This window comes from Thalassophryne amazonica, chromosome 1 (assembly GCF_902500255.1).
Source record: "Thalassophryne amazonica chromosome 1, fThaAma1.1, whole genome shotgun sequence".
NCBI classification, from domain to species: domain Eukaryota; kingdom Metazoa; phylum Chordata; class Actinopteri; order Batrachoidiformes; family Batrachoididae; genus Thalassophryne; species Thalassophryne amazonica.
In genome coordinates, this window is record NC_047103.1 from 4344491 (window position 1) to 4366521 (window position 22031).

The 22031-nt window shown below is 44.2% G+C and overlaps 1 protein-coding gene across 1 annotated transcript in view; it reads left to right on the forward strand.

Annotated features, from left to right (window-relative positions):
* Positions 1 to 2895: 2895 nt before the first annotated feature.
* LOC117518893 (coagulation factor XIII A chain-like) overlaps positions 2896 to 22031 on the forward strand; it is a 45682-nt gene continuing 26546 nt past the window's right edge. The window contains exons 1-3 of the mRNA XM_034180140.1: positions 2896 to 2905; positions 3033 to 3209; positions 13868 to 14116. Coding sequence (XP_034036031.1) covers positions 2896 to 2905; positions 3033 to 3209; positions 13868 to 14116 — 436 coding nt within the window. The remainder of the gene's footprint in view (positions 2906 to 3032; positions 3210 to 13867; positions 14117 to 22031) is intronic.

Sequence of the window (22031 nt, forward strand, 5' to 3'; positions counted from 1 at the left end):
CACCTCCGTTTCGGTGTGTTAGAGGACAAGTTGGGACATGTCCAGCTCTCCACAATTTCTCTTATACTCACTCGACTGGTAAGCATTGAAAGCCGAGATAGACATGTCCGCACATTATATTCACATTGTCTTCACATCACCTTCACTTTTATCTTCACATCACCTTCACGTCACCTTCACATTATCTTCACATCACCTTCACATTATCTTCACATCAACTTCACATTATCTTTACATCACCTTCACATTACTGTCATGTCACCTTTACATTATCCTCACATCACCTTCACTTTTACCTTCACGTCACCTTCACATTATCTTTACATCATCTTCACATCACCTTCACTTTTACCTTCACATCACCTTCACATTATCTTCACATCATCTTCACATCACCTTCATATTATCCTCACATTATCTTCACGTCACCTTCACATCACCTTCACTTTTATCTTCACGTCACCTTCACATCACCTTCACTTTTATTTTCATGTCACCTTCATGTCACCTTCACTTTTATCTTCACGTCATCTTCACATCACCTTCACATTATCTTCACGTCACTTTCACATTATCCTCACAGCATCTTCACATCACCTTCATGTCACCTTCACTTTTATCTTCACGTCATCTTCACATCACCTTCACTTTTATCTTCACGTCACCTTCACATTATCCTCAGGTCACTTTCACATTATCGTCACATCACCTTCAGATTATCTTCACGTCACCTTCACATTATTCTCGTGTCACCTTCACATTATCCTCACATCATCTTCACATTATCCTCACATTATCTTCACATCACCTTCACGTCACCTTCACATCACCTTCACTTTTATCTTCACGTCACCTTCACATTATCCTCAGGTCACTTTCACATTATCGTCACATCACCTTCAGATTATCTTCACGTCACCTTCACATTATTCTCGTGTCACCTTCACATTATCCTCACATTATCCTCACATTATCTTCACATCACCTTCACGTCACCTTCACATCACCTTCACTTTTATCTTCACGTCACCTTCACATCACCTTCACATTATCTTCACGTCACCTTCACAATATCCTCATGTCACTTTCACATTATCTTCACATCACCTTCACATTATCTTCACATCACCTTCACATTATCTTCATATCACCTTCACATTATCTTCATGTCACCTTCACATTATCCTCACATCACCTTCACATTATCTTCACGTCACCTTCACATTATCCTCACATCACGTTCACATTATCCTCACATTACTTTCACATTATCTTCATGTCACCATCACATTATTCTCATGTCGCCTTCGAATCAAATCAAAATCAAATCAATTTTATTTATATAGCGCCAAATCACAACAAACAGTTGCCCCAAGGCGCTTTATATTGTAAGGCAAAAGCCAAGCCTTCACATTACTTTCACATTATCTTCACATCACCTTCATATTACTTTCACATTATCTTCATGTCACCATCACATTATCTTCACGTCGCCTTCACATTATCCTCACGTCACCTTCACATTACTTTCACATTATCTTCACATCACCTTCACATTATCTTCACACCACCTTCACTTTTATTTTCACATCACCTTCACATTATCTTTACATCACCTTCACATTACTGCCATGTCACCTTTACATTATCCTCGCGTCACCTTCACATTGCTTGCACATTATCTTCACATCATCTTCACATTATCCTCACAGTATCTTCACATCACCTTAATGTCACCTTCACATCACCTTTATATTATCTTCACGTCACCTTCACATTATCCTCACATCACCTTCACATTATCCTCATGTCACCTTCACATTACTTTCACATTATCTTCACTTCACCTTCACTTTTATCTTCACATCACCTTCACATTATCTTCACGTCACCTTCACTTTTATCTTCACATCACTTTCACATCACCTTCACATTATCTTCACATCACCTTCACATTATCTTTACATCACCTTCACATTACCGTCATGTCACCTTTACATTATCCCCACATCACCTTCACTTTTATCTTCATGTCACCTTCACATCACCTTCATATTATCCTCACATTATCTTCACGTCACCTTGACATCACCTTCACTTTTATCTTCACGTCACCTTCACATCACCTTCACTTTTATTTTCATGTCACCTTCACTTTTATCTTCACGTCACCTTCACATTATCCTCAGGTCACTTTCACATTATCTTCACATCACCTTCAGATTATCTTCACGTCACCTTCATATTATCCTCACATTATCTTCACGTCACCTTGACATCACCTTCACTTTTATCTTCACGTCACCTTCACATCACCTTCACTTTTATTTTCATGTCACCTTCACTTTTATCTTCACGTCACCTTCACATTATCCTCAGGTCACTTTCACATTATCCTCACATCACCTTCAGATTATCTTCACGTCACCTTCACATTATCCTCACGTCACCTTCACATTATCCTCACATCACCTTCACATTATCCTCACATCACCTTCACATTATCTTCACTTCACCTTCACATTATCCTCATGTCACTTTCATATTATCTTCACATCATCTTCACATCACCTTCACTTTTATCTTCACGTCACCTTCACATTATCCTCATGTCACCTTCATAATACCGTCGTAAACTGTGTAGACTCCACCTTCAGTCATGTTAGTGTAGCGTTCCCGATGTGAGCTACGAGGAGTAAATGTTTGGCTAAGTTGTGATTTCAGTTCAGTTTTTATGTGTTTATTTTATTTTCAGATGGTTAAATTTCAGTTCTCTTTCAATCTCATCAAATGTTTATCTTTAGATCGCAAACAACAATCTGCAGGATGTGCACGACAACCTTCCTGAAATAGACGATATGAAGGTCACGCCCAGAGGTTACCCAACTGAGGATGATGGTAAGCTGTGTGTGTGTGTGTGTGTGTTTAATTATGTTTCCTGACTTGGTGTAAACGGGTTCCTGCTGTCATTTTCTCTGTAAAAGCTTTTAATCGGTTATTTGCATCACTAACTGTGACTTTGTGTTTGGCAGCCGGTTTGTTTGTGGTTTCGGTCGATATGAACCACCAGGTCAACAGACAGAAACATTTCACCACCCACTACTCGGTGGAGAACCTGGTGGTCCGCCGCGGCCAGCAGTGCCTCATCAGCATCACCTTCAACCGCCGGCTGGTGCCCACCGACAACTTCCACATGGAGTTCCTGATCGGTCAGTCCGAAGCCTCATTATTTTCAAACGCCATCAGCAGAGCACTCTGGGGGCGTGGCCTGTGTGAGGGAGTGTGCTCACAGTTCGCTCTGATTAACCAATTAGCTGATGAGAAGACGTTATTAAGAGCAGCTGAACGACTGGATGGCTCCATTAGTCGTCTGCCTGCTTAATTAGTCCTCGTCCCCGCGGCCCGCCCATTAACACCACATCGACAACACCGGTGGCGTCGTGCGACAGATGTTCAGTGTGTCTGGGCCGATGATTCAAATGGTTCATTTTGTGAATGAAATTTAAAACACACACACACACACGTTCTGAATTTTATTTTTAATGATATTTACATTCTCCTGTGAAAATACAATCAACCACAACGAACAAATCCCTTTGATTGAAGAGCACCAGGCACCTGCCTCGTTCCTGAAGGAACAATAAACATCAGCTCATTTATGTGACCAGCAGGGGGCAGTAAATGAAGAGTTCAGGCACAAAACCCTGTATCTCCACCAGACCACTCTTCTGTAAAATAAGGATATATACCTGATGGACGTTGTACATCTCCATGAATCATTCTTTCTTGTTATGAAATAGTTTTGGTGCACTGAACAAAATAGCGGAATCAGCAGAATCTCAAAAATCAACCTTTATTCAGAAATGTGTCAATTAGCAACCTTTAATAGATTTGGCTGTAAAACCTGGTATCTCCACCTTCAGTTTGTTTGCAAAACTCAGTAAGTCCATCACTTTAATGTATACTAATGCTGCATTTACATATAGGCAGTACGCGTTACGAATGTCATATTTGCGTCATTCTTGGCACATTCCTGACATTCTTAACGTGACTTAATGCATCTGAATAGGTTTCTTAATAGTGCGTGTTGGTGCGTGATATTTGTGATTTTCGGGGAGCATGTTTTTGGCTGTCAAAAAATCTTCTACGAATGTCACGCACCACCCTCATTTCGTTTCATGTCATGGAGGTCGCAACTGAGCATGTTGATCTGTCTTGATTAGTGGTGATCCTTAATTGAGCGTGACAGCGTTCTTCTCTAACGTGCACGCAATTAAACCCTGCTGCACTGCATTCAATTTCATTGCTGCAGTATGAAGAAGGACAGCGACGCCATGTCAGCTAAAAGTCTTGTTCCAATGCTCATCAGCGCGCTCCTGCAGGTGTTCCACCTGCTGCTGCGCCTGATGTTTGGGAAAACGAGCGAGACGAGAGCCGTGTGGAGCCACACATCTGGCTCTCTCTGTCTCCTCCTTCTCTCTGCGCCACTCCATGGCACAGAGCCCAACTAAGCATGCAGTCACAAGGTTCTTCTGCTGTGGATTTTGAGGAGCAAACTGGGGCTATCTGAATTGTTCATCAGCTGATGGATGAATATGGGGGTGTATGGAGACAATTCGCCTCATTTGCAACATGATAGAATTAACGGTGTGCTGTTACGTGAAATAGTGCGCAACAGCGCAGAACATTATTCTTGACCATGTGTAATAGTTCCTGATAATGCTCCACCAACACGTTCCATTAATCATAACGCATGGTATCAGGTTGCAGCAGTTCCTGAGGACACCTGACGCCTCTGCCTCAAATCATCATATTCGTGATCAGCAGCCAAGAATGTATACTTCGTGGCATTTGTGACAAGCCGTCGTTATGTGTACACGCAGCATCACAGAAGCTCTCATGGGCGCCGCAGTCTTTGCATCACGTGACCGAGATACATGCCAGTGAATGGTGCGCTGTTCACTATGTGGTTTTGCACACAAACTGGGATGGCGCTTACGCGCATACAAACCACATCTTGACTTGCACTTACCACAAGATTTATGGGGTGTTGCAGCAGAATCGATTTTGCTATCGGATACAAGCCTTGGTAAGCTTTCACTTGCAATGGTTGTCTCATTTTCCGTGGGCGTGGCGTTTACAGGGTTTTGTGCCTGAACTCTTCAAATGCTCACATCCACAATAACGCATTCATTCATTCACTTGTTCAGTTTCTTCTGAACCCAAACGTTGACACATGATGACCACAAGGTGGCGCTCTGGGACATTTTCATAAACTATTCAAATGCAATGAAAGTTCTGCTTCACTCATAAACTTTAAATGTAAAATGGAAAAATTGGCTCAAATTGAATGGAAACAAACTAAAATCTAAATATGAATATAAATACTGTTTTTGTCTTTTCTCTGCACAGATGTACAAAGTTAGTGTTCTCAGTCCTTTCCTCTTTCCTTTCCTGTCCTACAGTCCTTCAGCAGCTCACTTCCCTTTGTTATTTATCTCCTTCCTTCCTGTGCTCCATCATTCATTGTCACCTTCCTCTGTTTTACTCCTTACCTCCTCTGTTTGTTCCCTCCCTGCTCTGTTTGTTCCCTGTCTCCTCTGTTTTACTCCTTACCTCCTCTGTTTGTTCCCTCCCTGCTCTGTTTGTTCCCTCCCTGCTCTGTTTGTTCTCTCCCTCCTCTGTTTGTTCCCTGTCTCCTCTGTTTTACTCCTTACCTCCTCTGTTTGTTCCCTCCGTGCTCTGTTTGTTCCCTGTCTCCTCTGTTTGTTCTCTCCCTCCTCTGTTTGTTCTCTCCCTCCTCAGTTTGTTCCCTGTCTCCTCTGTTTTACTCCTTACCTCCTCTCTTTGTTCCCTCCCTCTTCTGTTTGTTCTCTCCCTCCTCTGTTTGTTCCCTGTCTCCTCTGTTTTACTCCTTACCTCCTCTGTTTGTTCCCTGTCTCCTCTGTTTTACTCCTTACCACCTCTGTTTGTTCCCTCCCTCTGTTTTACTCCTTATCTCCTCTGTTTGTTCCCTGTCTCCTCTGTTTTACTCCTTACCTCCTCTGTTTGTTCTCTCCCTGCTCTGTTTTTCCATCCCTCTGTTTTACTCCTTACCTCCTCTGTTTGTTCCCTCCCTCCTCTGTTTGTTCCCTGTCTCCTCTGTTTTAATCCTTACCTCCTCTGTTTGTTCCCTCCCTCCTCTGTTTGTTCCCTGTCTCCTCTGTTTTACTCCTTACCCCCTCTGTTTGTTCTCTCCCTGCTCTGTTTGTTCCCTGTCTACTCTGTTTTACTCCTTACCTCCTCTGTTTGTTCCCTCCTTCCTCTGTTTGTTCCCTGTCTCCTCTGTTTTACTCCTTACCTCCTCTGTTTGTTCCCTCCCTCCTCTGCTTGTTCCCTGTCTCCTGTTTTACTCCTTACCTCCTCTGTTTGTTCCCTGTCTCCTCTGTTTGTTCCCTGTCTCCTCTGTTTTACTCCTTATCTCCTTTGTTTGTTCCCTCCCTCCTCTGTTTGTTCCCTGTCTCCTCTGTTTTACTCCTTACCTCCTCTGTTTGTTCCCTCCCTGCTCTGTTTGTTTCCTCCCTCTGTTTTACTCCTTACCTCCTCTCTTTGTTCCCTCCCTCCTCTGTTTGTTCCCTGTCTCCTCTGTTTTACTCCTTACCTCCTGTTTGTTCCCTGTCTCCTCTGTTTTACTCCTTACCTCCTCTGTTTCTTCTCTCCCTGCTCTGTTTGTTCCCTGTCTCCTCTGTTTTACTCCTTACCTCCTCTGTTTGTTCCCTGTCTCCTCTGTTTTACTCCTTACCTCCTCTGTTTGTTCCCTGTCTCCTCTGTTTTACTCCTTACCTCCTCTGTTTGTTCCCTCCCTGCTCTGTTTGTTCCCTCCCTCTGTTTTACTCCTTATCTCCTCTGTTTGTTCCCTGTCTCCTCTGTTTTACTCCTCACCTCCTCTGTCTGTTCTCTCCCTGCTCTGTTTGTTCCCTCCCTCTGTTTTACTCCTTACCTCCTCTGTTTGTTCCCTGTCTCCTCTGTTTTACTCCTTACCTCCTCTGTTTGTTCTCTCCCTGCTCTGTTTTTCCATCCCTCTGTTTTACTCCTTACCTCCTCTGTTTGTTCCCTCCCTCCTCTGTTTGTTCCCTGTCTCCTCTGTTTTAATCCTTACCTCCTCTGTTTGTTCCCTCCCTCCTCTGTTTGTTCCCTGTCTCCTCTGTTTTAATCCTTACCTCCTCTGTTTGTTCCCTCCCTCCTCTGTTTGTTCCCTGTCTCCTCTGTTTTACTCCTTACCTCCTCTGTTTGTTCTCTCCCTGCTCTGTTTGTTCCCTGTCTACTCTGTTTTACTCCTTACCTCCTCTGTTTGTTCCCTCCCTTCTGTTTGTTCCCTGTCTCCTCTGTTTTACTCCTTACCTCCTCTGTTTGTTCCCTCCCTCCTCTGCTTGTTCCCTGTCTCCTGTTTTACTCCTTACCTCCTCTGTTTGTTCCCTGTCTCCTCTGTTTTACTCCTTATCTCCTTTGTTTGTTCCCTCCCTCCTCTGTTTGTTCCCTGTCTCCTCTGTTTTACTCCTTACCTCCTCTGTTTGTTCTCTCCCTGCTCTGTTTGTTTCCTCCCTCTGTTTTACTCCTTACCTCCTCTCTTTGTTCCCTCCCTCCTCTGTTTGTTCCCTGTCTCCTCTGTTTTACTCCTTACCTCCTGTTTGTTCCCTGTCTCCTCTGTTTTACTCCTTACCTCCTCTGTTTGCTCTGTACCTCCTCTGTTTGTTCCTTCCTTCTTCTATTTGTTTCCTCCCTCTGTTTTACTCCTTACCTCCTGTTTGTTCCCTCCCTCCTCTGTTTGTTCCCTGTCTCCTCTGTTTTACTCCTTACCTCCTCTGTTTCTTCTCTCCCTGCTCTGTTTGTTCCCTGTCTCCTCTGTTTTACTCCTTACCTCCTCTGTTTGTTCCCTGTCTCCTCTATTTTACTCCATACCTCCTCTGTTTGTTCTCTCCCTGCTCTGTTTGTTCCTTCCCTCTGTTTTACTCCTTATCTCCTCTGTTTGTTCCCTCCCTCCTCTGTTTGTTCCCTGTCTCCTCTGTTTTACTCCTTACCTCCTCTGTTTGTTCCCTCCCTCCTCTGCTTGTTCCCTGTCTCCTGTTTTACTCCTTACCTCCTCTGTTTGTTCCCTGTCTCCTCTGTTTTACTCCTTATCTCCTTTGTTTGTTCCCTCCCTCCTCTGTTTGTTCCCTGTCTCCTCTGTTTTACTCCTTACCTCCTCTGTTTGTTCTCTCCCTGCTCTGTTTGTTTCCTCCCTCTGTTTTACTCCTTACCTCCTCTCTTTGTTCCCTCCCTCCTCTGTTTGTTCCCTGTCTCCTCTGTTTTACTCCTTACCTCCTGTTTGTTCCCTGTCTCCTCTGTTTTACTCCTTACCTCCTCTGTTTGCTCTGTACCTCCTCTGTTTGTTCCCTCCTTCTTCTATTTGTTTCCTCCCTCTGTTTTACTCCTTACCTCCTGTTTGTTCCCTCCCTCCTCTGTTTGTTCCCTGTCTCCTCTGTTTTACTCCTTACCTCCTCTGTTTCTTCTCTCCCTGCTCTGTTTGTTCCCTGTCTCCTCTGTTTTACTCCTTACCTCCTCTGTTTGTTCCCTGTCTCCTCTATTTTACTCCATACCTCCTCTGTTTGTTCTCTCCCTGCTCTGTTTGTTCCTTCCCTCTGTTTTACTCCTTATCTCCTCTGTTTGTTCCCTCCCTCCTCTGTTTGTTCCCTGTCTCCTCTGTTTTACTCCTTACCTCCTCTGTTTGTTCCCTCCCTGCTCTGTTTGTTCCCTCCCTCTGTTTTACTCCTTATCTCCTCTGTTTGTTCCCTGTCTCCTCTGTTTTACTCCTTACCTCCTCTGTCTGTTCTCTCCCTGCTCTGTTTGTTCCCTCCCTCTGTTTTACTCCTTACCTCCTCTGTTTGTTCTCTCCCTGCTCTGTTTTTCCATCCCTCTGTTTTACTCCTTACCTCCTCTGTTTGTTCCCTCCCTCCTCTGTTTGTTCCCTGTCTCCTCTGTTTTACTCCTTACCTCCTCTGTTTGTTCCCTCCCTCCTCTGTTTGTTCCCTGTCTCCTCTGTTTTACTCCTTACCTCCTCTGTTTGTTCTCTCCCTGCTCTGTTTGTTCCCTGTCTACTCTGTTTTACTTCTTACCTCCTCTGTTTGTTCCCTCCTTCCTCTGTTTGTTCCCTGTCTCCTCTGTTTTACTCCTTACCTCCTCTGTTTGTTCCCTCCCTTCTGTTTGTTCCCTGTCTCCTCTGTTTTACTCCTTACCTCCTCTGTTTGTTCCCTCCCTCCTCTGCTTGTTCCCTGTCTCCTGTTTTACTCCTTACCTCCTGTTTGTTCCCTGTCTCCTCTGTTTGTTCCCTGTCTCCTCTGTTTTACTCCTTATCTCCTTTGTTTGTTCCCTCCCTCCTCTGTTTGTTCCCTGTCTCCTCTGTTTTACTCCTTACCTCCTCTGTTTGTTCTCTCCCTGCTCTGTTTGTTTCCTCCCTCTGTTTTACTCCTTACCTCCTCTCTTTGTTCCCTCCCTCCTCTGTTTGTTCCCTGTCTCCTCTGTTTTACTCCTTACCTCCTGTTTGTTCCCTGTCTCCTCTGTTTTACTCCTTACCTCCTCTGTTTGCTCTGTACCTCCTCTGTTTGTTCCCTCCTTCTTCTATTTGTTCCCTCCCTCTGTTTTACTCCTTACCTCCTGTTTGTTCCCTCCCTCCTCTGTTTGTTCCCTGTCTCCTCTGTTTTACTCCTTACCTCCTCTGTTTCTTCTCTCCCTGCTCTGTTTGTTCCCTGTCTCCTCTGTTTTACTCCTTACCTCCTCTGTTTGTTCCCTGTCTCCTCTATTTTACTCCATACCTCCTCTGTTTGTTCTCTCCCTGCTCTGTTTGTTCCTTCCCTCTGTTTTACTCCTTATCTCCTCTGTTTGTTCCCTCCCTCCTCTGTTTGTTCCCTGTCTCCTCTGTTTTACTCCTTACCTCCTCTGTTTGTTCCCTCCCTGCTCTGTTTGTTCCCTCCCTCTGTTTTACTCCTTATCTCCTCTGTTTGTTCCCTGTCTCCTCTGTTTTACTCCTTACCTCCTCTGTCTGTTCTCTCCCTGCTCTGTTTGTTCCCTCCCTCTGTTTTACTCCTTACCTCCTCTGTTTGTTCTCTCCCTGCTCTGTTTTTCCATCCCTCTGTTTTACTCCTTACCTCCTCTGTTTGTTCCCTCCCTCCTCTGTTTGTTCCCTGTCTCCTCTGTTTTAATCCTTACCTCCTCTGTTTGTTCCCTCCCTCCTCTGTTTGTTCCCTGTCTCCTCTGTTTTACTCCTTACCTCCTCTGTTTGTTCTCTCCCTGCTCTGTTTGTTCCCTGTCTACTCTGTTTTACTTCTTACCTCCTCTGTTTGTTCCCTCCTTCCTCTGTTTGTTCCCTGTCTCCTCTGTTTTACTCCTTACCTCCTCTGTTTGTTCCCTCCCTTCTGTTTGTTCCCTGTCTCCTCTGTTTTACTCCTTACCTCCTCTGTTTGTTCCCTCCCTCCTCTGCTTGTTCCCTGTCTCCTGTTTTACTCCTTACCTCCTGTTTGTTCCCTGTCTCCTCTGTTTGTTCCCTGTCTCCTCTGTTTTACTCCTTATCTCCTTTGTTTGTTCCCTCCCTCCTCTGTTTGTTCCCTGTCTCCTCTGTTTTACTCCTTACCTCCTCTGTTTGTTCTCTCCCTGCTCTGTTTGTTTCCTCCCTCTGTTTTACTCCTTACCTCCTCTCTTTGTTCCCTCCCTCCTCTGTTTGTTCCCTGTCTCCTCTGTTTTACTCCTTACCTCCTGTTTGTTCCCTGTCTCCTCTGTTTTACTCCTTACCTCCTCTGTTTGCTCTGTACCTCCTCTGTTTGTTCCCTCCTTCTTCTATTTGTTCCCTCCCTCTGTTTTACTCCTTACCTCCTGTTTGTTCCCTCCCTCCTCTGTTTGTTCCCTGTCTCCTCTGTTTTACTCCTTACCTCCTCTGTTTCTTCTCTCCCTGCTCTGTTTGTTCCCTGTCTCCTCTGTTTTACTCCTTACCTCCTCTGTTTGTTCCCTGTCTCCTCTATTTTACTCCATACCTCATCTGTTTGTTCTCTCCCTGCTCTGTTTGTTCCTTCCCTCTGTTTTACTCCTTATCTCCTCTGTTTGTTCCCTCCCTCCTCTGTTTGTTCCCTGTCTCCTCTGTTTTACTCCTTACCTCCTCTGTTTGTTCTCTCCCTGCTCTGTTTGTTTCCTCCCTCTGTTTTACTCCTTACCTCCTCTCTTTGTTCCCTCCCTCCTCTGTTTGTTCCCTGTCTCCTCTGTTTTACTCCTTACCTCCTGTTTGTTCCCTGTCTCCTCTGTTTTACTCCTTACCTCCTCTGTTTGTTCCCTCCCTCCTCTGCTTGTTCCCTGTCTCCTCTGTTTTACTCCTTACCTCCTCTGTTTGTTCCCTGTCTCCTCTGTTTGTTCCCTGTCTCCTCTGTTTTACTCCTTATCTCCTTTGTTTGTTCCCTCCCTCCTCTGTTTGTTCCCTGTCTCCTCTGTTTTACTCCTTACCTCCTCTGTTTGTTCTCTCCCTGCTCTGTTTGTTCCCTCCCTCTGTTTTACTCCTTACCTCCTCTGTTTGCTCCTTCCCTCTTCTGTTTGTTCCCTCCCTCCTCTGTTTGTTCCCTGTCTCCTCTGTTTTACTCCTTACCTCCTCTGTTTGTTCCCTCCCTGCTCTGTTTGTTCCCTCCCTCTGTTTTACTCCTTATCTCCTCTGTTTGTTCCCTGTCTCCTCTGTCTTACTCCTTACCTCCTCTGTCTGTTCTCTCCCTGCTCTGTTTGTTCCCTCCCTCTGTTTTACTCCTTACCTCCTCTGTTTGTTCCCTGTCTCCTCTGTTTTACTCCTTACCTCCTCTGTTTGTTCCCTCCCTCCTCTGTTTGTTCCCTGTCTCCTCTGTTTTAATCCTTACCTCCTCTGTTTGTTCCCTCCCTCCTCTGTTTGTTCCCTGTCTCCTCTGTTTTACTCCTTACCTCCTCTGTTTGTTCTCTCCCTGCTCTGTTTGTTCCCTGTCTACTCTGTTTTACTTCTTACCTCCTCTGTTTGTTCCCTCCTTCCTCTGTTTGTTCCCTGTCTCCTCTGTTTTACTCCTTACCTCCTCTGTTTGTTCCCTCCCTTCTGTTTGTTCCCTGTCTCCTCTGTTTTACTCCTTACCTCCTCTGTTTGTTCCCTCCCTCCTCTGCTTGTTCCCTGTCTCCTGTTTTACTCCTTACCTCCTGTTTGTTCCCTGTCTCCTCTGTTTGTTCCCTGTCTCCTCTGTTTTAATCCTTACCTCCTCTGTTTGTTCCCTCCCTCCTCTGTTTGTTCCCTGTCTCCTCTGTTTTACTCCTTACCTCCTCTGTTTGTTCTCTCCCTGCTCTGTTTTTCCATCCCTCTGTTTTACTCCTTACCTCCTCTGTTTGTTCCCTCCCTCCTCTGTTTGTTCCCTGTCTCCTCTGTTTTAATCCTTACCTCCTCTGTTTGTTCCCTCCCTCCTCTGTTTGTTCCCTGTCTCCTCTGTTTTACTCCTTACCTCCTCTGTTTGTTCTCTCCCTGCTCTGTTTGTTCCCTGTCTACTCTGTTTTACTTCTTACCTCCTCTGTTTGTTCCCTCCTTCCTCTGTTTGTTCCCTGTCTCCTCTGTTTTACTCCTTACCTCCTCTGTTTGTTCCCTCCCTTCTGTTTGTTCCCTGTCTCCTCTGTTTTACTCCTTACCTCCTCTGTTTGTTCCCTCCCTCCTCTGCTTGTTCCCTGTCTCCTGTTTTACTCCTTACCTCCTGTTTGTTCCCTGTCTCCTCTGTTTGTTCCCTGTCTCCTCTGTTTTACTCCTTATCTCCTTTGTTTGTTCCCTCCCTCCTCTGTTTGTTCCCTGTCTCCTGTTTTACTCCTTACCTCCTCTGTTTGTTCTCTCCCTGCTCTGTTTGTTTCCTCCCTCTGTTTTACTCCTTACCTCCTCTCTTTGTTCCCTCCCTCCTCTGTTTGTTCCCTGTCTCCTCTGTTTTACTCCTTACCTCCTGTTTGTTCCCTGTCTCCTCTGTTTTACTTCTTACCTCCTCTGTTTGCTCTGTACCTCCTCTGTTTGTTCCCTCCTTCTTCTATTTGTTCCCTCCCTCTGTTTTACTCCTTACCTCCTGTTTGTTCCCTCCCTCCTCTGTTTGTTCCCTGTCTCCTCTGTTTTACTCCTTATCTCCTCTGTTTCTTCTCTCCCTGCTCTGTTTGTTCCCTGTCTCCTCTGTTTTACTCCTTACCTCCTCTGTTTGTTCCCTGTCTCCTCTATTTTACTCCATACCTCCTCTGTTTGTTCTCTCCCTGCTCTGTTTGTTCCTTCCCTCTGTTTTACTCCTTATCTCCTCTGTTTGTTCCCTCCCTCCTCTGTTTGTTCCCTGTCTCCTCTGTTTTACTCCTTACCTCCTCTGTTTGTTCTCTCCCTGCTCTGTTTGTTTCCCTCCCTCTGTTTTACTCCTTACCTCCTCTCTTTGTTCCCTCCCTCCTCTGTTTGTTCCCTGTCTCCTCTGTTTTACTCCTTACCTCCTGTTTGTTCCCTGTCTCCTCTGTTTTACTCCTTACCTCCTCTGTTTGTTCCCTCCCTCCTCTGCTTGTTCCCTGTCTCCTCTGTTTTACTCCTTACCTCCTCTGTTTGTTCCCTGTCTCCTCTGTTTGTTCCCTGTCTCCTCTGTTTTACTCCTTATCTCCTTTGTTTGTTCCCTCCCTCCTCTGTTTGTTCCCTGTCTCCTCTGTTTTACTCCTTACCTCCTCTGTTTGTTCTCTCCCTGCTCTGTTTGTTCCCTCCCTCTGTTTTACTCCTTACCTCCTCTGTTTGCTCCTTCCCTCTTCTGTTTGTTCCCTCCCTCCTCTATTTTACTCCTTACCTCCTCTCTTTGCTCCTCTTTTTGTGCTCCTACAGGCACAGACCCGTCAGAGACTAAGGGTTCCAGGGTGATTGTGACGTTTGGTAACCGACCCGGCGGGCGGTGGGCCGGGGAAATTCTGAACATGCAGACTGAGACTGTCATGTTGGGTATCGTACCGTTGGCTGACGCCATCGTGGGCAGGTACCGTTTCTACGTGGCCATCATGACCAGCCTCGGTATCGGTTATACCAAGAAGGACACGGCAACTGACATTTACGTGCTGTGCAACGCCTGGTGCCCAGGTCCATTCTCTCATAATGTCCTATACTGCCTCCTAGAGGCTGGTGGCTTATTCAGTTTCACACTTATCAGGTAGGATTTACCATATTGTTCTGAATATAAGGCAACCCTGTTTATAAAATGACCCCCTTTTTCAAGACCAATTTTTTAAAAAGACTTTCTGAAGGCCATTTTTTTAAATAAAGAAACTTAATTTATTCGAAAATAATGCGAATAAAAGCGCATTTTGTGGGAGGCCCTTCATTTTTTTCAACCATATACTGACACTCCGCCACATGTTGCACCATGAGAAGCTTTTCTGATTCGCATTTTTAGATCATCTTCTAACGGGTAACTCGTCCTCCACATCTCACAGGTAGGCAGGTGGGCTACTATTATGTACACTTGGGTTTGATTCCCGGTCATGCTATCTATCTGGGTATTTGTCTTAGTCTACCCATCTGTAAATGGGTACCAGCCCTAATCTGAGGAAGTAATCTGAGTCAGACTGGCGTCCCATCCAAGGGGAGTCATAGATTATAATCCCCTTCACGCTATGGAATCTGCAGATAAACACCGGCACCAACAGATCTCCTGACCGATACAGAACTTTCTTCTTTCTTCATCTTCTAACACTACACTTCATTACACCATATTTTTTGGCTGCTTGACAGTTGTTTGATGACTCAGATGTATTTATTACTGTTATGACCCGCCTCTGCTCTGCAGGGGGCGGGCCCTCCTGCAGGCAGAGGCGGGTCATGTCTAATTGGAGTCACTTGGGGCTGATTATTAAAGCAGGGCTCCAGCAACAGTCTCTCTCTCTCTGCTGGTTCCTACAGGTACCACCTTTTTTGTTCAGTTCTTGTTGGTTTGGTTTTGCACTCATTCATATTTACACATACATGCTCATGCACCCACACACTGCACACATCTTACATAGTGACACATCACACCTCATTGTCTTTATTTTGTTTAAAGTTAATTATTATTTACAATATAATCCATTGTTTTTGGTGGGCAGCAGTAGAGCATTTGTTCCCCTTTTTTGCTTAGCGTTTTGCTCATTTTGTTTGTGACTCACCTTGGGTCTTTGGCTGGGTTTGTGTCCAGCTGGGACTCGTCCCCTGATGAGGCTGATCAGGGAGTTTTGTGTTGTTTTTGTTTTAGGTGGCAGTGAATGTGGGTGGAGCTTCCCCTTCCCTTTTCCCCAACATGGCTCGGGAGCACCTCCGTGGTTGTTGAAGGTGGCCAGTTGGCCCCCCATGTGACTGCACAAAGACTGGGGAGCATTTAATTTGCTGTTTTTGAGAATAGTCAGGAGTGTCTCCTCCTCCTGTCAGTCTTGCAGAGTTTTGTTGGTCCTCCTTCAGATTTAGCTTTAGAGTTTTGTACTAAGGAGCAGTTAATGGAAATAGCTGAGCACTGTGAGATTGACATAGCTGATACGAAGCTAAAAGAGGCTGTTAAGGTTGGTTTAAGATGAGGTCTTGTGGATGCTGGAGCTCTTGGTGGTCAGGGAGCTCATGGTCTGTCTCGTCCAAGGGCAATGATGTTTGAACACCACAGATTGATGTTTCTCAGAATCTTTGTTTGTTTCCTATGTTTGATGAGTCAGATGTTGATATTTATTTCAGTCTGTTTGAACGAATTGCAGATTCAACAGGTTGGTTGGATTTAGAACAACGCTGCAGTGCGTTCTCACGGGTCGAGCATGTGAAGCTTTATGCTGAGTGTAGCTGAGGGTAAAGTGTTTGCTACAGTTAAGTCCTCAGTACTGAGCGTGTGTGAGCTGGTGCCCGGGCGTCGCCAACATTTTCGGTTTAAGGAAAAACTTGATTCCCAGACTTATTCAGAGTCTGTGATTTAACATGTTTACTCGTTGGTCTGCGGCTTCAGAGGTCACTACATTTGAGGGTTTTTGTGACTTAATTGTGTTGGAGCAGTTCAAAGATTTAATACCTGAAACGGTGGTGACGTATATTAATGAGCTCGGGGTTACATCTCCGTCTGAAGCAGCAGCGCTTACAGATGAGTTTGTGCTGACACACAAAAGTTACTTTGAGGAAAACACTGTCAGTCATTATGAATCTGACTATAAACGGGGTCATATGTCTTTGTCTGGAGCTTCTAATCCTAAACCCCGGGAGGGATTTGGTCAGTGAGGGTCTAAAGGATGTGTTAACAGTAATACCTGCCGTTACTGTTTTGTTGAGGGTCATTGGAAGGGGGCGTGTCCTTTATTCAGATTTAAAAGGTCAGGGCAAGTTTAGACCTGCTGTCACGGCAATGCCCACGACAGTTTCTGACCTCCAGGGTGAGTTTGTACAAGTTGAGGTTGATTCTCAGTCTCCTTGTGGTGATTTTTCAGCTTTCATTTCTGATGGTGTGGTGTCTTTAGTTGGCAATGGTGAGCAGGTTCCAGTGAGAATTTTGAGAGATACGGGAGCAATAGATTCTTTTATTTTAGAGTCTGTGTTGCTATTCTCTAAACTGTCTGACACACGTGCTTGTGTTATGGGACAGGGGATGGGTTTAGTTCCATTTTCTTCTCCTTTACACAAAGTGACTTTGGATTGTGGCCTGGTGAAAGGTGATGTAGCTCTGGGTGTGTGACCCCGGTGGACAGTAGAGGGGGTACACATGATCTTAGGAAATGATCTTGCGGGGATTAATGTTGAACCTAGCATCTTTCTGGAGCAGTCTTTGGTGGTCCCTACAGGTCTGTCTGCAGACTGCAGCAGTGTCCCCTCTGATGTGTTTCCAGTTGGTGTTGTGACCTGTGCTGCTTCTGGAGTTAAACAGAGTGAGCTTAAGCAGGAAGATCTTCAGCTGCCAGACAAACTTCATATAGAACAGCTGTCGGTTTCTGAAGACGTGTTAGTAGCTGAGAAAAACGCTGATACAACTTTGTCTGATCTATTTGATAGAGTTGTGTCTGAGTCAGCGGTGACAGATGGTGCTCTCTGTTATTTCCTGTTTGATGGAGTTCTTGTCAGGAAGTGGGTTCCACAGAGTGACCAGGGTCTGGGGAATCCCGTTTTCCAAACTGTTGTGTCAACTTCACTGCGAGATAACGTTTTGCAGACCGCGCGCGGTCATTTGAGTGTTCATAAAACTTATGATCGCGTAAACCGTCATAAATTCTGGCCACGTCTTAAACAGAGTGTAACTCAGTTTATTAGGACTTGTTATACTTGTCAGTTCACCGGTAAGCCAAACCAGGTTGTGAACCCAGCACCTTTGTGTCCAGTACCAGCTATAGGACGGCTTTTTGAGCATCTGATTATTGATTCTGTTGGACCTTTGCTGCGCTCTAAATCAGGTCATAGTTACCTATTGACTGTAATGTGCCAAACAACTAGATATCCTGCAGCGTTTCCACTTCACAGTATAACGTCAAAATCAGTTGTAAAATCATTGACTCGGTTTAGTTCAATATTTGGTATTTCAAAAATTATCCAGTTCTAACTTTACCTCATTTATTTGCTCAAATTCTTAACCAGCTTAAAGTCAAATATAATAAATCCACTGTGTTCCACAACCAGACTCAAAGAGTTTTGGAACATTTTCATCAAACTTTAAAGTCGTTGCTTTGTGCATATTGTACGGATTTGTCAGCAGATTGCATGGGGGGAGGCGACCCTGGCTGTTACCTGCTGCCGGTGAGGTCGTGCACAGGGTTTAGCCCCAATGATTTAGTGTTTGGTCACAAAGTCCGAGGGCCACTTACAGTGTTATAGGACGGATGTTTATCTGAGGAACCACCCTAAAACATTCACGACTGTGTGACTAGATTTAGACTTAAGTTGTACAGAGCTGGGGAACTGGCTCAGGAAAAATTGGAATTGACCCAGAAGAAAATTAAGCACAAATATGACGGACATGATGAGTTGCGCAAGTTTAGTCCCGGTGACCGCGTCCTTGCTCTTATACCATTGGTGAATTCTCCTTTCCAAGCTAAGTTTTGCCGTCCTTTCACTGTGTTACACAAGGTGTCGGACTTAAAGTATCTCACTGAAACCTCCGGTTGTAGGAACCCTTCAAAGTTGTGTCATAAAAATTTGTTAAAATCTTATCTTTCTCGTGATCCAGACTGAGGAATTTCGGCAGTGAGGTTGGCATTGGCTACTGTGTCACTGTTCGTGGGGGCCTTGAACTTTTGGGGTGGGCGGGGGGGGGGGGGGGGGGCAAGGAGATGGTTGTTGGTCCACATGAGGTTTTAAGAGGTCGTTTGAAGAACTTTCAGATCAATCAATCAATCAATCAATCAATTTTTTTATATAGCGCCAAATCACAACAAACAGTTGCCCCAAGGCGCTTTATATTGTAAGGCAAGGCCATACAATAATTATGTAAAACCCCAACGGTCAAAACGACCCCCTGTGAGCAAGCACTTGGCTACAGTGGGAAGGAAAAACTCCCTTTTAACAGGAAGAAACCTCCAGCAGAACCAGGCTCAGGGAGGGGCAGTCTTCTGCTGGGACTGGTTGGGGCTGAGGGAGAGAACCAAGAAAAAGACATGCTGTGGAGGGGAGCAGAGATCGATCACTAATGATTAAATGCAGAGTGGTGCATACAGAGCAAAAAGAGAAAGAAACAGTGCATCATGGGAACCCCCCAGCAGTCTACGTCTATAGCAGCATAACTAAGGGATGGTCCAGCCCTAACTATAAGCTTTAGCAAAAAGGAAAGTTTTAAGCCTAATCTTAAAAGTAGAGAGGGTGTCTGTCTCCCTGATCTGAATTGGGAGCTGGTTCCACAGGAGAGGAGCCTGAAAGCTGAAGGCTCTGCCTCCCATTCTACTCTTACAAACCCTAGGAACTACAAGTAAGCCTGCAGTCTGAGAGCGAAGCGCTCTATTGGGGTGATATGGTACTACGAGGTCCCTAAGATAAGATGGGACCTGATTATTCAAAACCTTATAAGTAAGAAGAAGAATTTTAAATTCTATTCTAGAATTAACAGGAAGCCAATGAAGAGAGGCCAATATGGGTGAGATATGCTCTCTCCTTCTAGTCCCCGTCAGTACTCTAGCTGCAGCATTTTGAATTAACTGAAGGCTTTTTAGGGAACTTTTAGGACAACCTGATAATAATGAATTACAATAGTCCAGCCTAGAGGAAATAAATGCATGAATTAGTTTTTCAGCATCACTCTGAGACAAGACCTTTCTGATTTTAGAGATATTGCGTAAATGCAAAAAAGCAGTCCTACATATTTGTTTAATATGCGCTTTGAATGACATATCCTGATCAAAAATGACTCCAAGATTTCTCACAGTATTACTAGAGGTCAGGGTAATGCCATCCAGAGTAAGGATCTGGTTAGACACCATGTTTCTAAGATTTGTGGGGCCAAGTACAATAACTTCAGTTTTATCTGAGTTTAAAAGCAGGAAATTAGAGGTCATCCATGTCTTTATGTCTGTAAGACAATCCTGCAGTTTAGCTAATTGGTGTGTGTCCTCTGGCTTCATGGATAGATAAAGCTGGGTATCATCTGCGTAACAATGAAAATTTAAGCAATACCGTCTAATAATACTGCCTAAGGGAAGCATGTATAAAGTAAATAAAATTGGTCCTAGCACAGAACCTTGTGGAACTCCATAATTAACTTTAGTCTGTGAAGAAGATTCCCCATTTACATGAACAAATTGTAATCTATTAGACAAATATGATTCAAACCACCGCAGCGCAGTGCCTTTAATACCTATGGCATGCTCTAATCTCTGTAATAAAATTTTATGGTCAACAGTATCAAAAGCAGCACTGAGGTCTAACAGAACAAGCACAGAGATGAGTCCACTGTCCGAGGCCATAAGAAGATCATTTGTAACCTTCACTAATGCTGTTTCTGTACTATGATGAATTCTAAAACCTGACTGAAACTCTTCAAATAGACCATTCCTCTGCAGATGATCAGTTAGCTGTTTTACAACTACCCTTTCAAGAATTTTTGAGAGAAAAGGAAGGTTGGAGATTGGCCTATAATTAGCTAAGATAGCTGGGTCAAGTGATGGCTTTTTAAGTAATGGTTTAATTACTGCCACCTTAAAAGCCTGTGGTACATAGCCAACTAACAAAGATAGATTGATCATATTTAAGATCGAAGCATTAAATAATGGTAGGGCTTCCTTGAGCAGCCTGGTAGGAATGGGGTCTAATAAACATGTTGATGGTTTGGATGAAGTAACTAATGAGAATAACTCAGACAGAACAATCGGAGAGAAAGAGTCTAACCAAATACCGGCATCACTGAAAGCAGCCAAAGATAACGATACGTCTTTGGGATGGTTATGAGTAATTTTTTCTCTAATAGTTAAAATTTTGTTAGCAAAGAAAGTCATGAAGTCATTACTAGTTAAAGTTAATGGAATACTCAGCTCAATAGAGCTCTGACTCTTTGTCAGCCTGGCTACAGTGCTGAAAAGAAACCTGGGGTTGTTCTTATTTTCTTCAATTAGTGATGAGTAGAAAGATGTCCTAGCTTTACGGAGGGCTTTTTTATAGAGCAACAGACTCTTTTTCCAGGCTAAGTGAAGATCTTCTAAATTAGTGAGACGCCATTTCCTCTCCAACGTACGGGTTATCTGCTTTAAGCTACGAGTTTGTGAGTTATACCACGGAGTCAGACACTTCTGATTTAAAGCTCTCTTTTTCAGAGGAGCTACAGCATCCAAAGTTGTCTTCAATGAGGATGTAAAACTATTGACGAGATACTCTATCTCCCTTACAGAGTTTAGGTAGCTACTCTGCACTGTGTTGGTATATGGCATTAGAGAACATAAAGAAGGAATCATATCCTTAAACCTAGTTACAGCGCTTTCTGAAAGACTTCTAGTGTAATGAAACTTATTCCCCACTGCTGGGTAGTCCATCAGAGTAAATGTAAATGTTATTAAGAAATGATCAGACAGAAGGGAGTTTTCAGGGAATACTGTTAAGTCTTCTATTTCCATACCATAAGTCAGAACAAGATCTAAGATATGATTAAAGTGGTGGGTGGACTCATTTACTTTTTGAGCAAAGCCAATAGAGTCTAATAATAGATTAAATGCAGTGTTGAGGCTGTCATTCTCAGCATCTGTGTGGATGTTAAAATCGCCCACTATAATTATCTTATCTGAGCTAAGCACTAAGTCAGACAAAAGGTCTGAAAATTCACAGAGAAACTCACAGTAACGACCAGGTGGACGATAGATAATAACAAATAAAACTGGTTTTTGGGACTTCCAATTTGGATGGACAAGACTAAGAGACAAGCTTTCAAATGAATTAAAGCTCTGTCTGGGTTTTGGATTAATTAATAAGCTGGAATGGAAGATTGCTGCTAATCCTCCACCCCGGCCCGTGCTACGAGCATTCTGACAGTTAGTGTGACTCGGGGGTGTTGACTCATTTAAACTAACATATTCATCCTGCTGTAACCAGGTTTCTGTTAGGCAGAATAAATCAATATGTTGATCAATTATTATATCATTTACCAACAGGGACTTAGAAGAGAGAGACCTAATGTTTAATAGACCACATTTAACTGTTTTAGTCTGTGGTGCAGTTGAAGGTGCTATATTATTTTTTCTTTTTGAATTTTTATGCTTAAATAGATTTTTGCTGGTTATTGGTAGTCTGGGAGCAGGCACCGTCTCTACGGGGATGGGGTAATGAGGGGATGGCAGTGGGAGAGAAGCTGCAGAGAGGTGTGTAAGACTACAACTCTGCTTCCTGGTCCCAACCCTGGATAGTCACGGTTTGGAGGATTTAAGAAAATTGGCCAGATTTCTAGAAATGAGAGCTGCTCCATCCAAAGTGGGATGGATGCCGTCTCTCCTAACAAGACCAGGTTTTCCCCAGAAGCTTTGCCAATTATCTATGAAGCCCACCTCATTTTTTGGACACCACTCAGACAGCCAGCAATTCAAGGAGAACATGCGGCTAA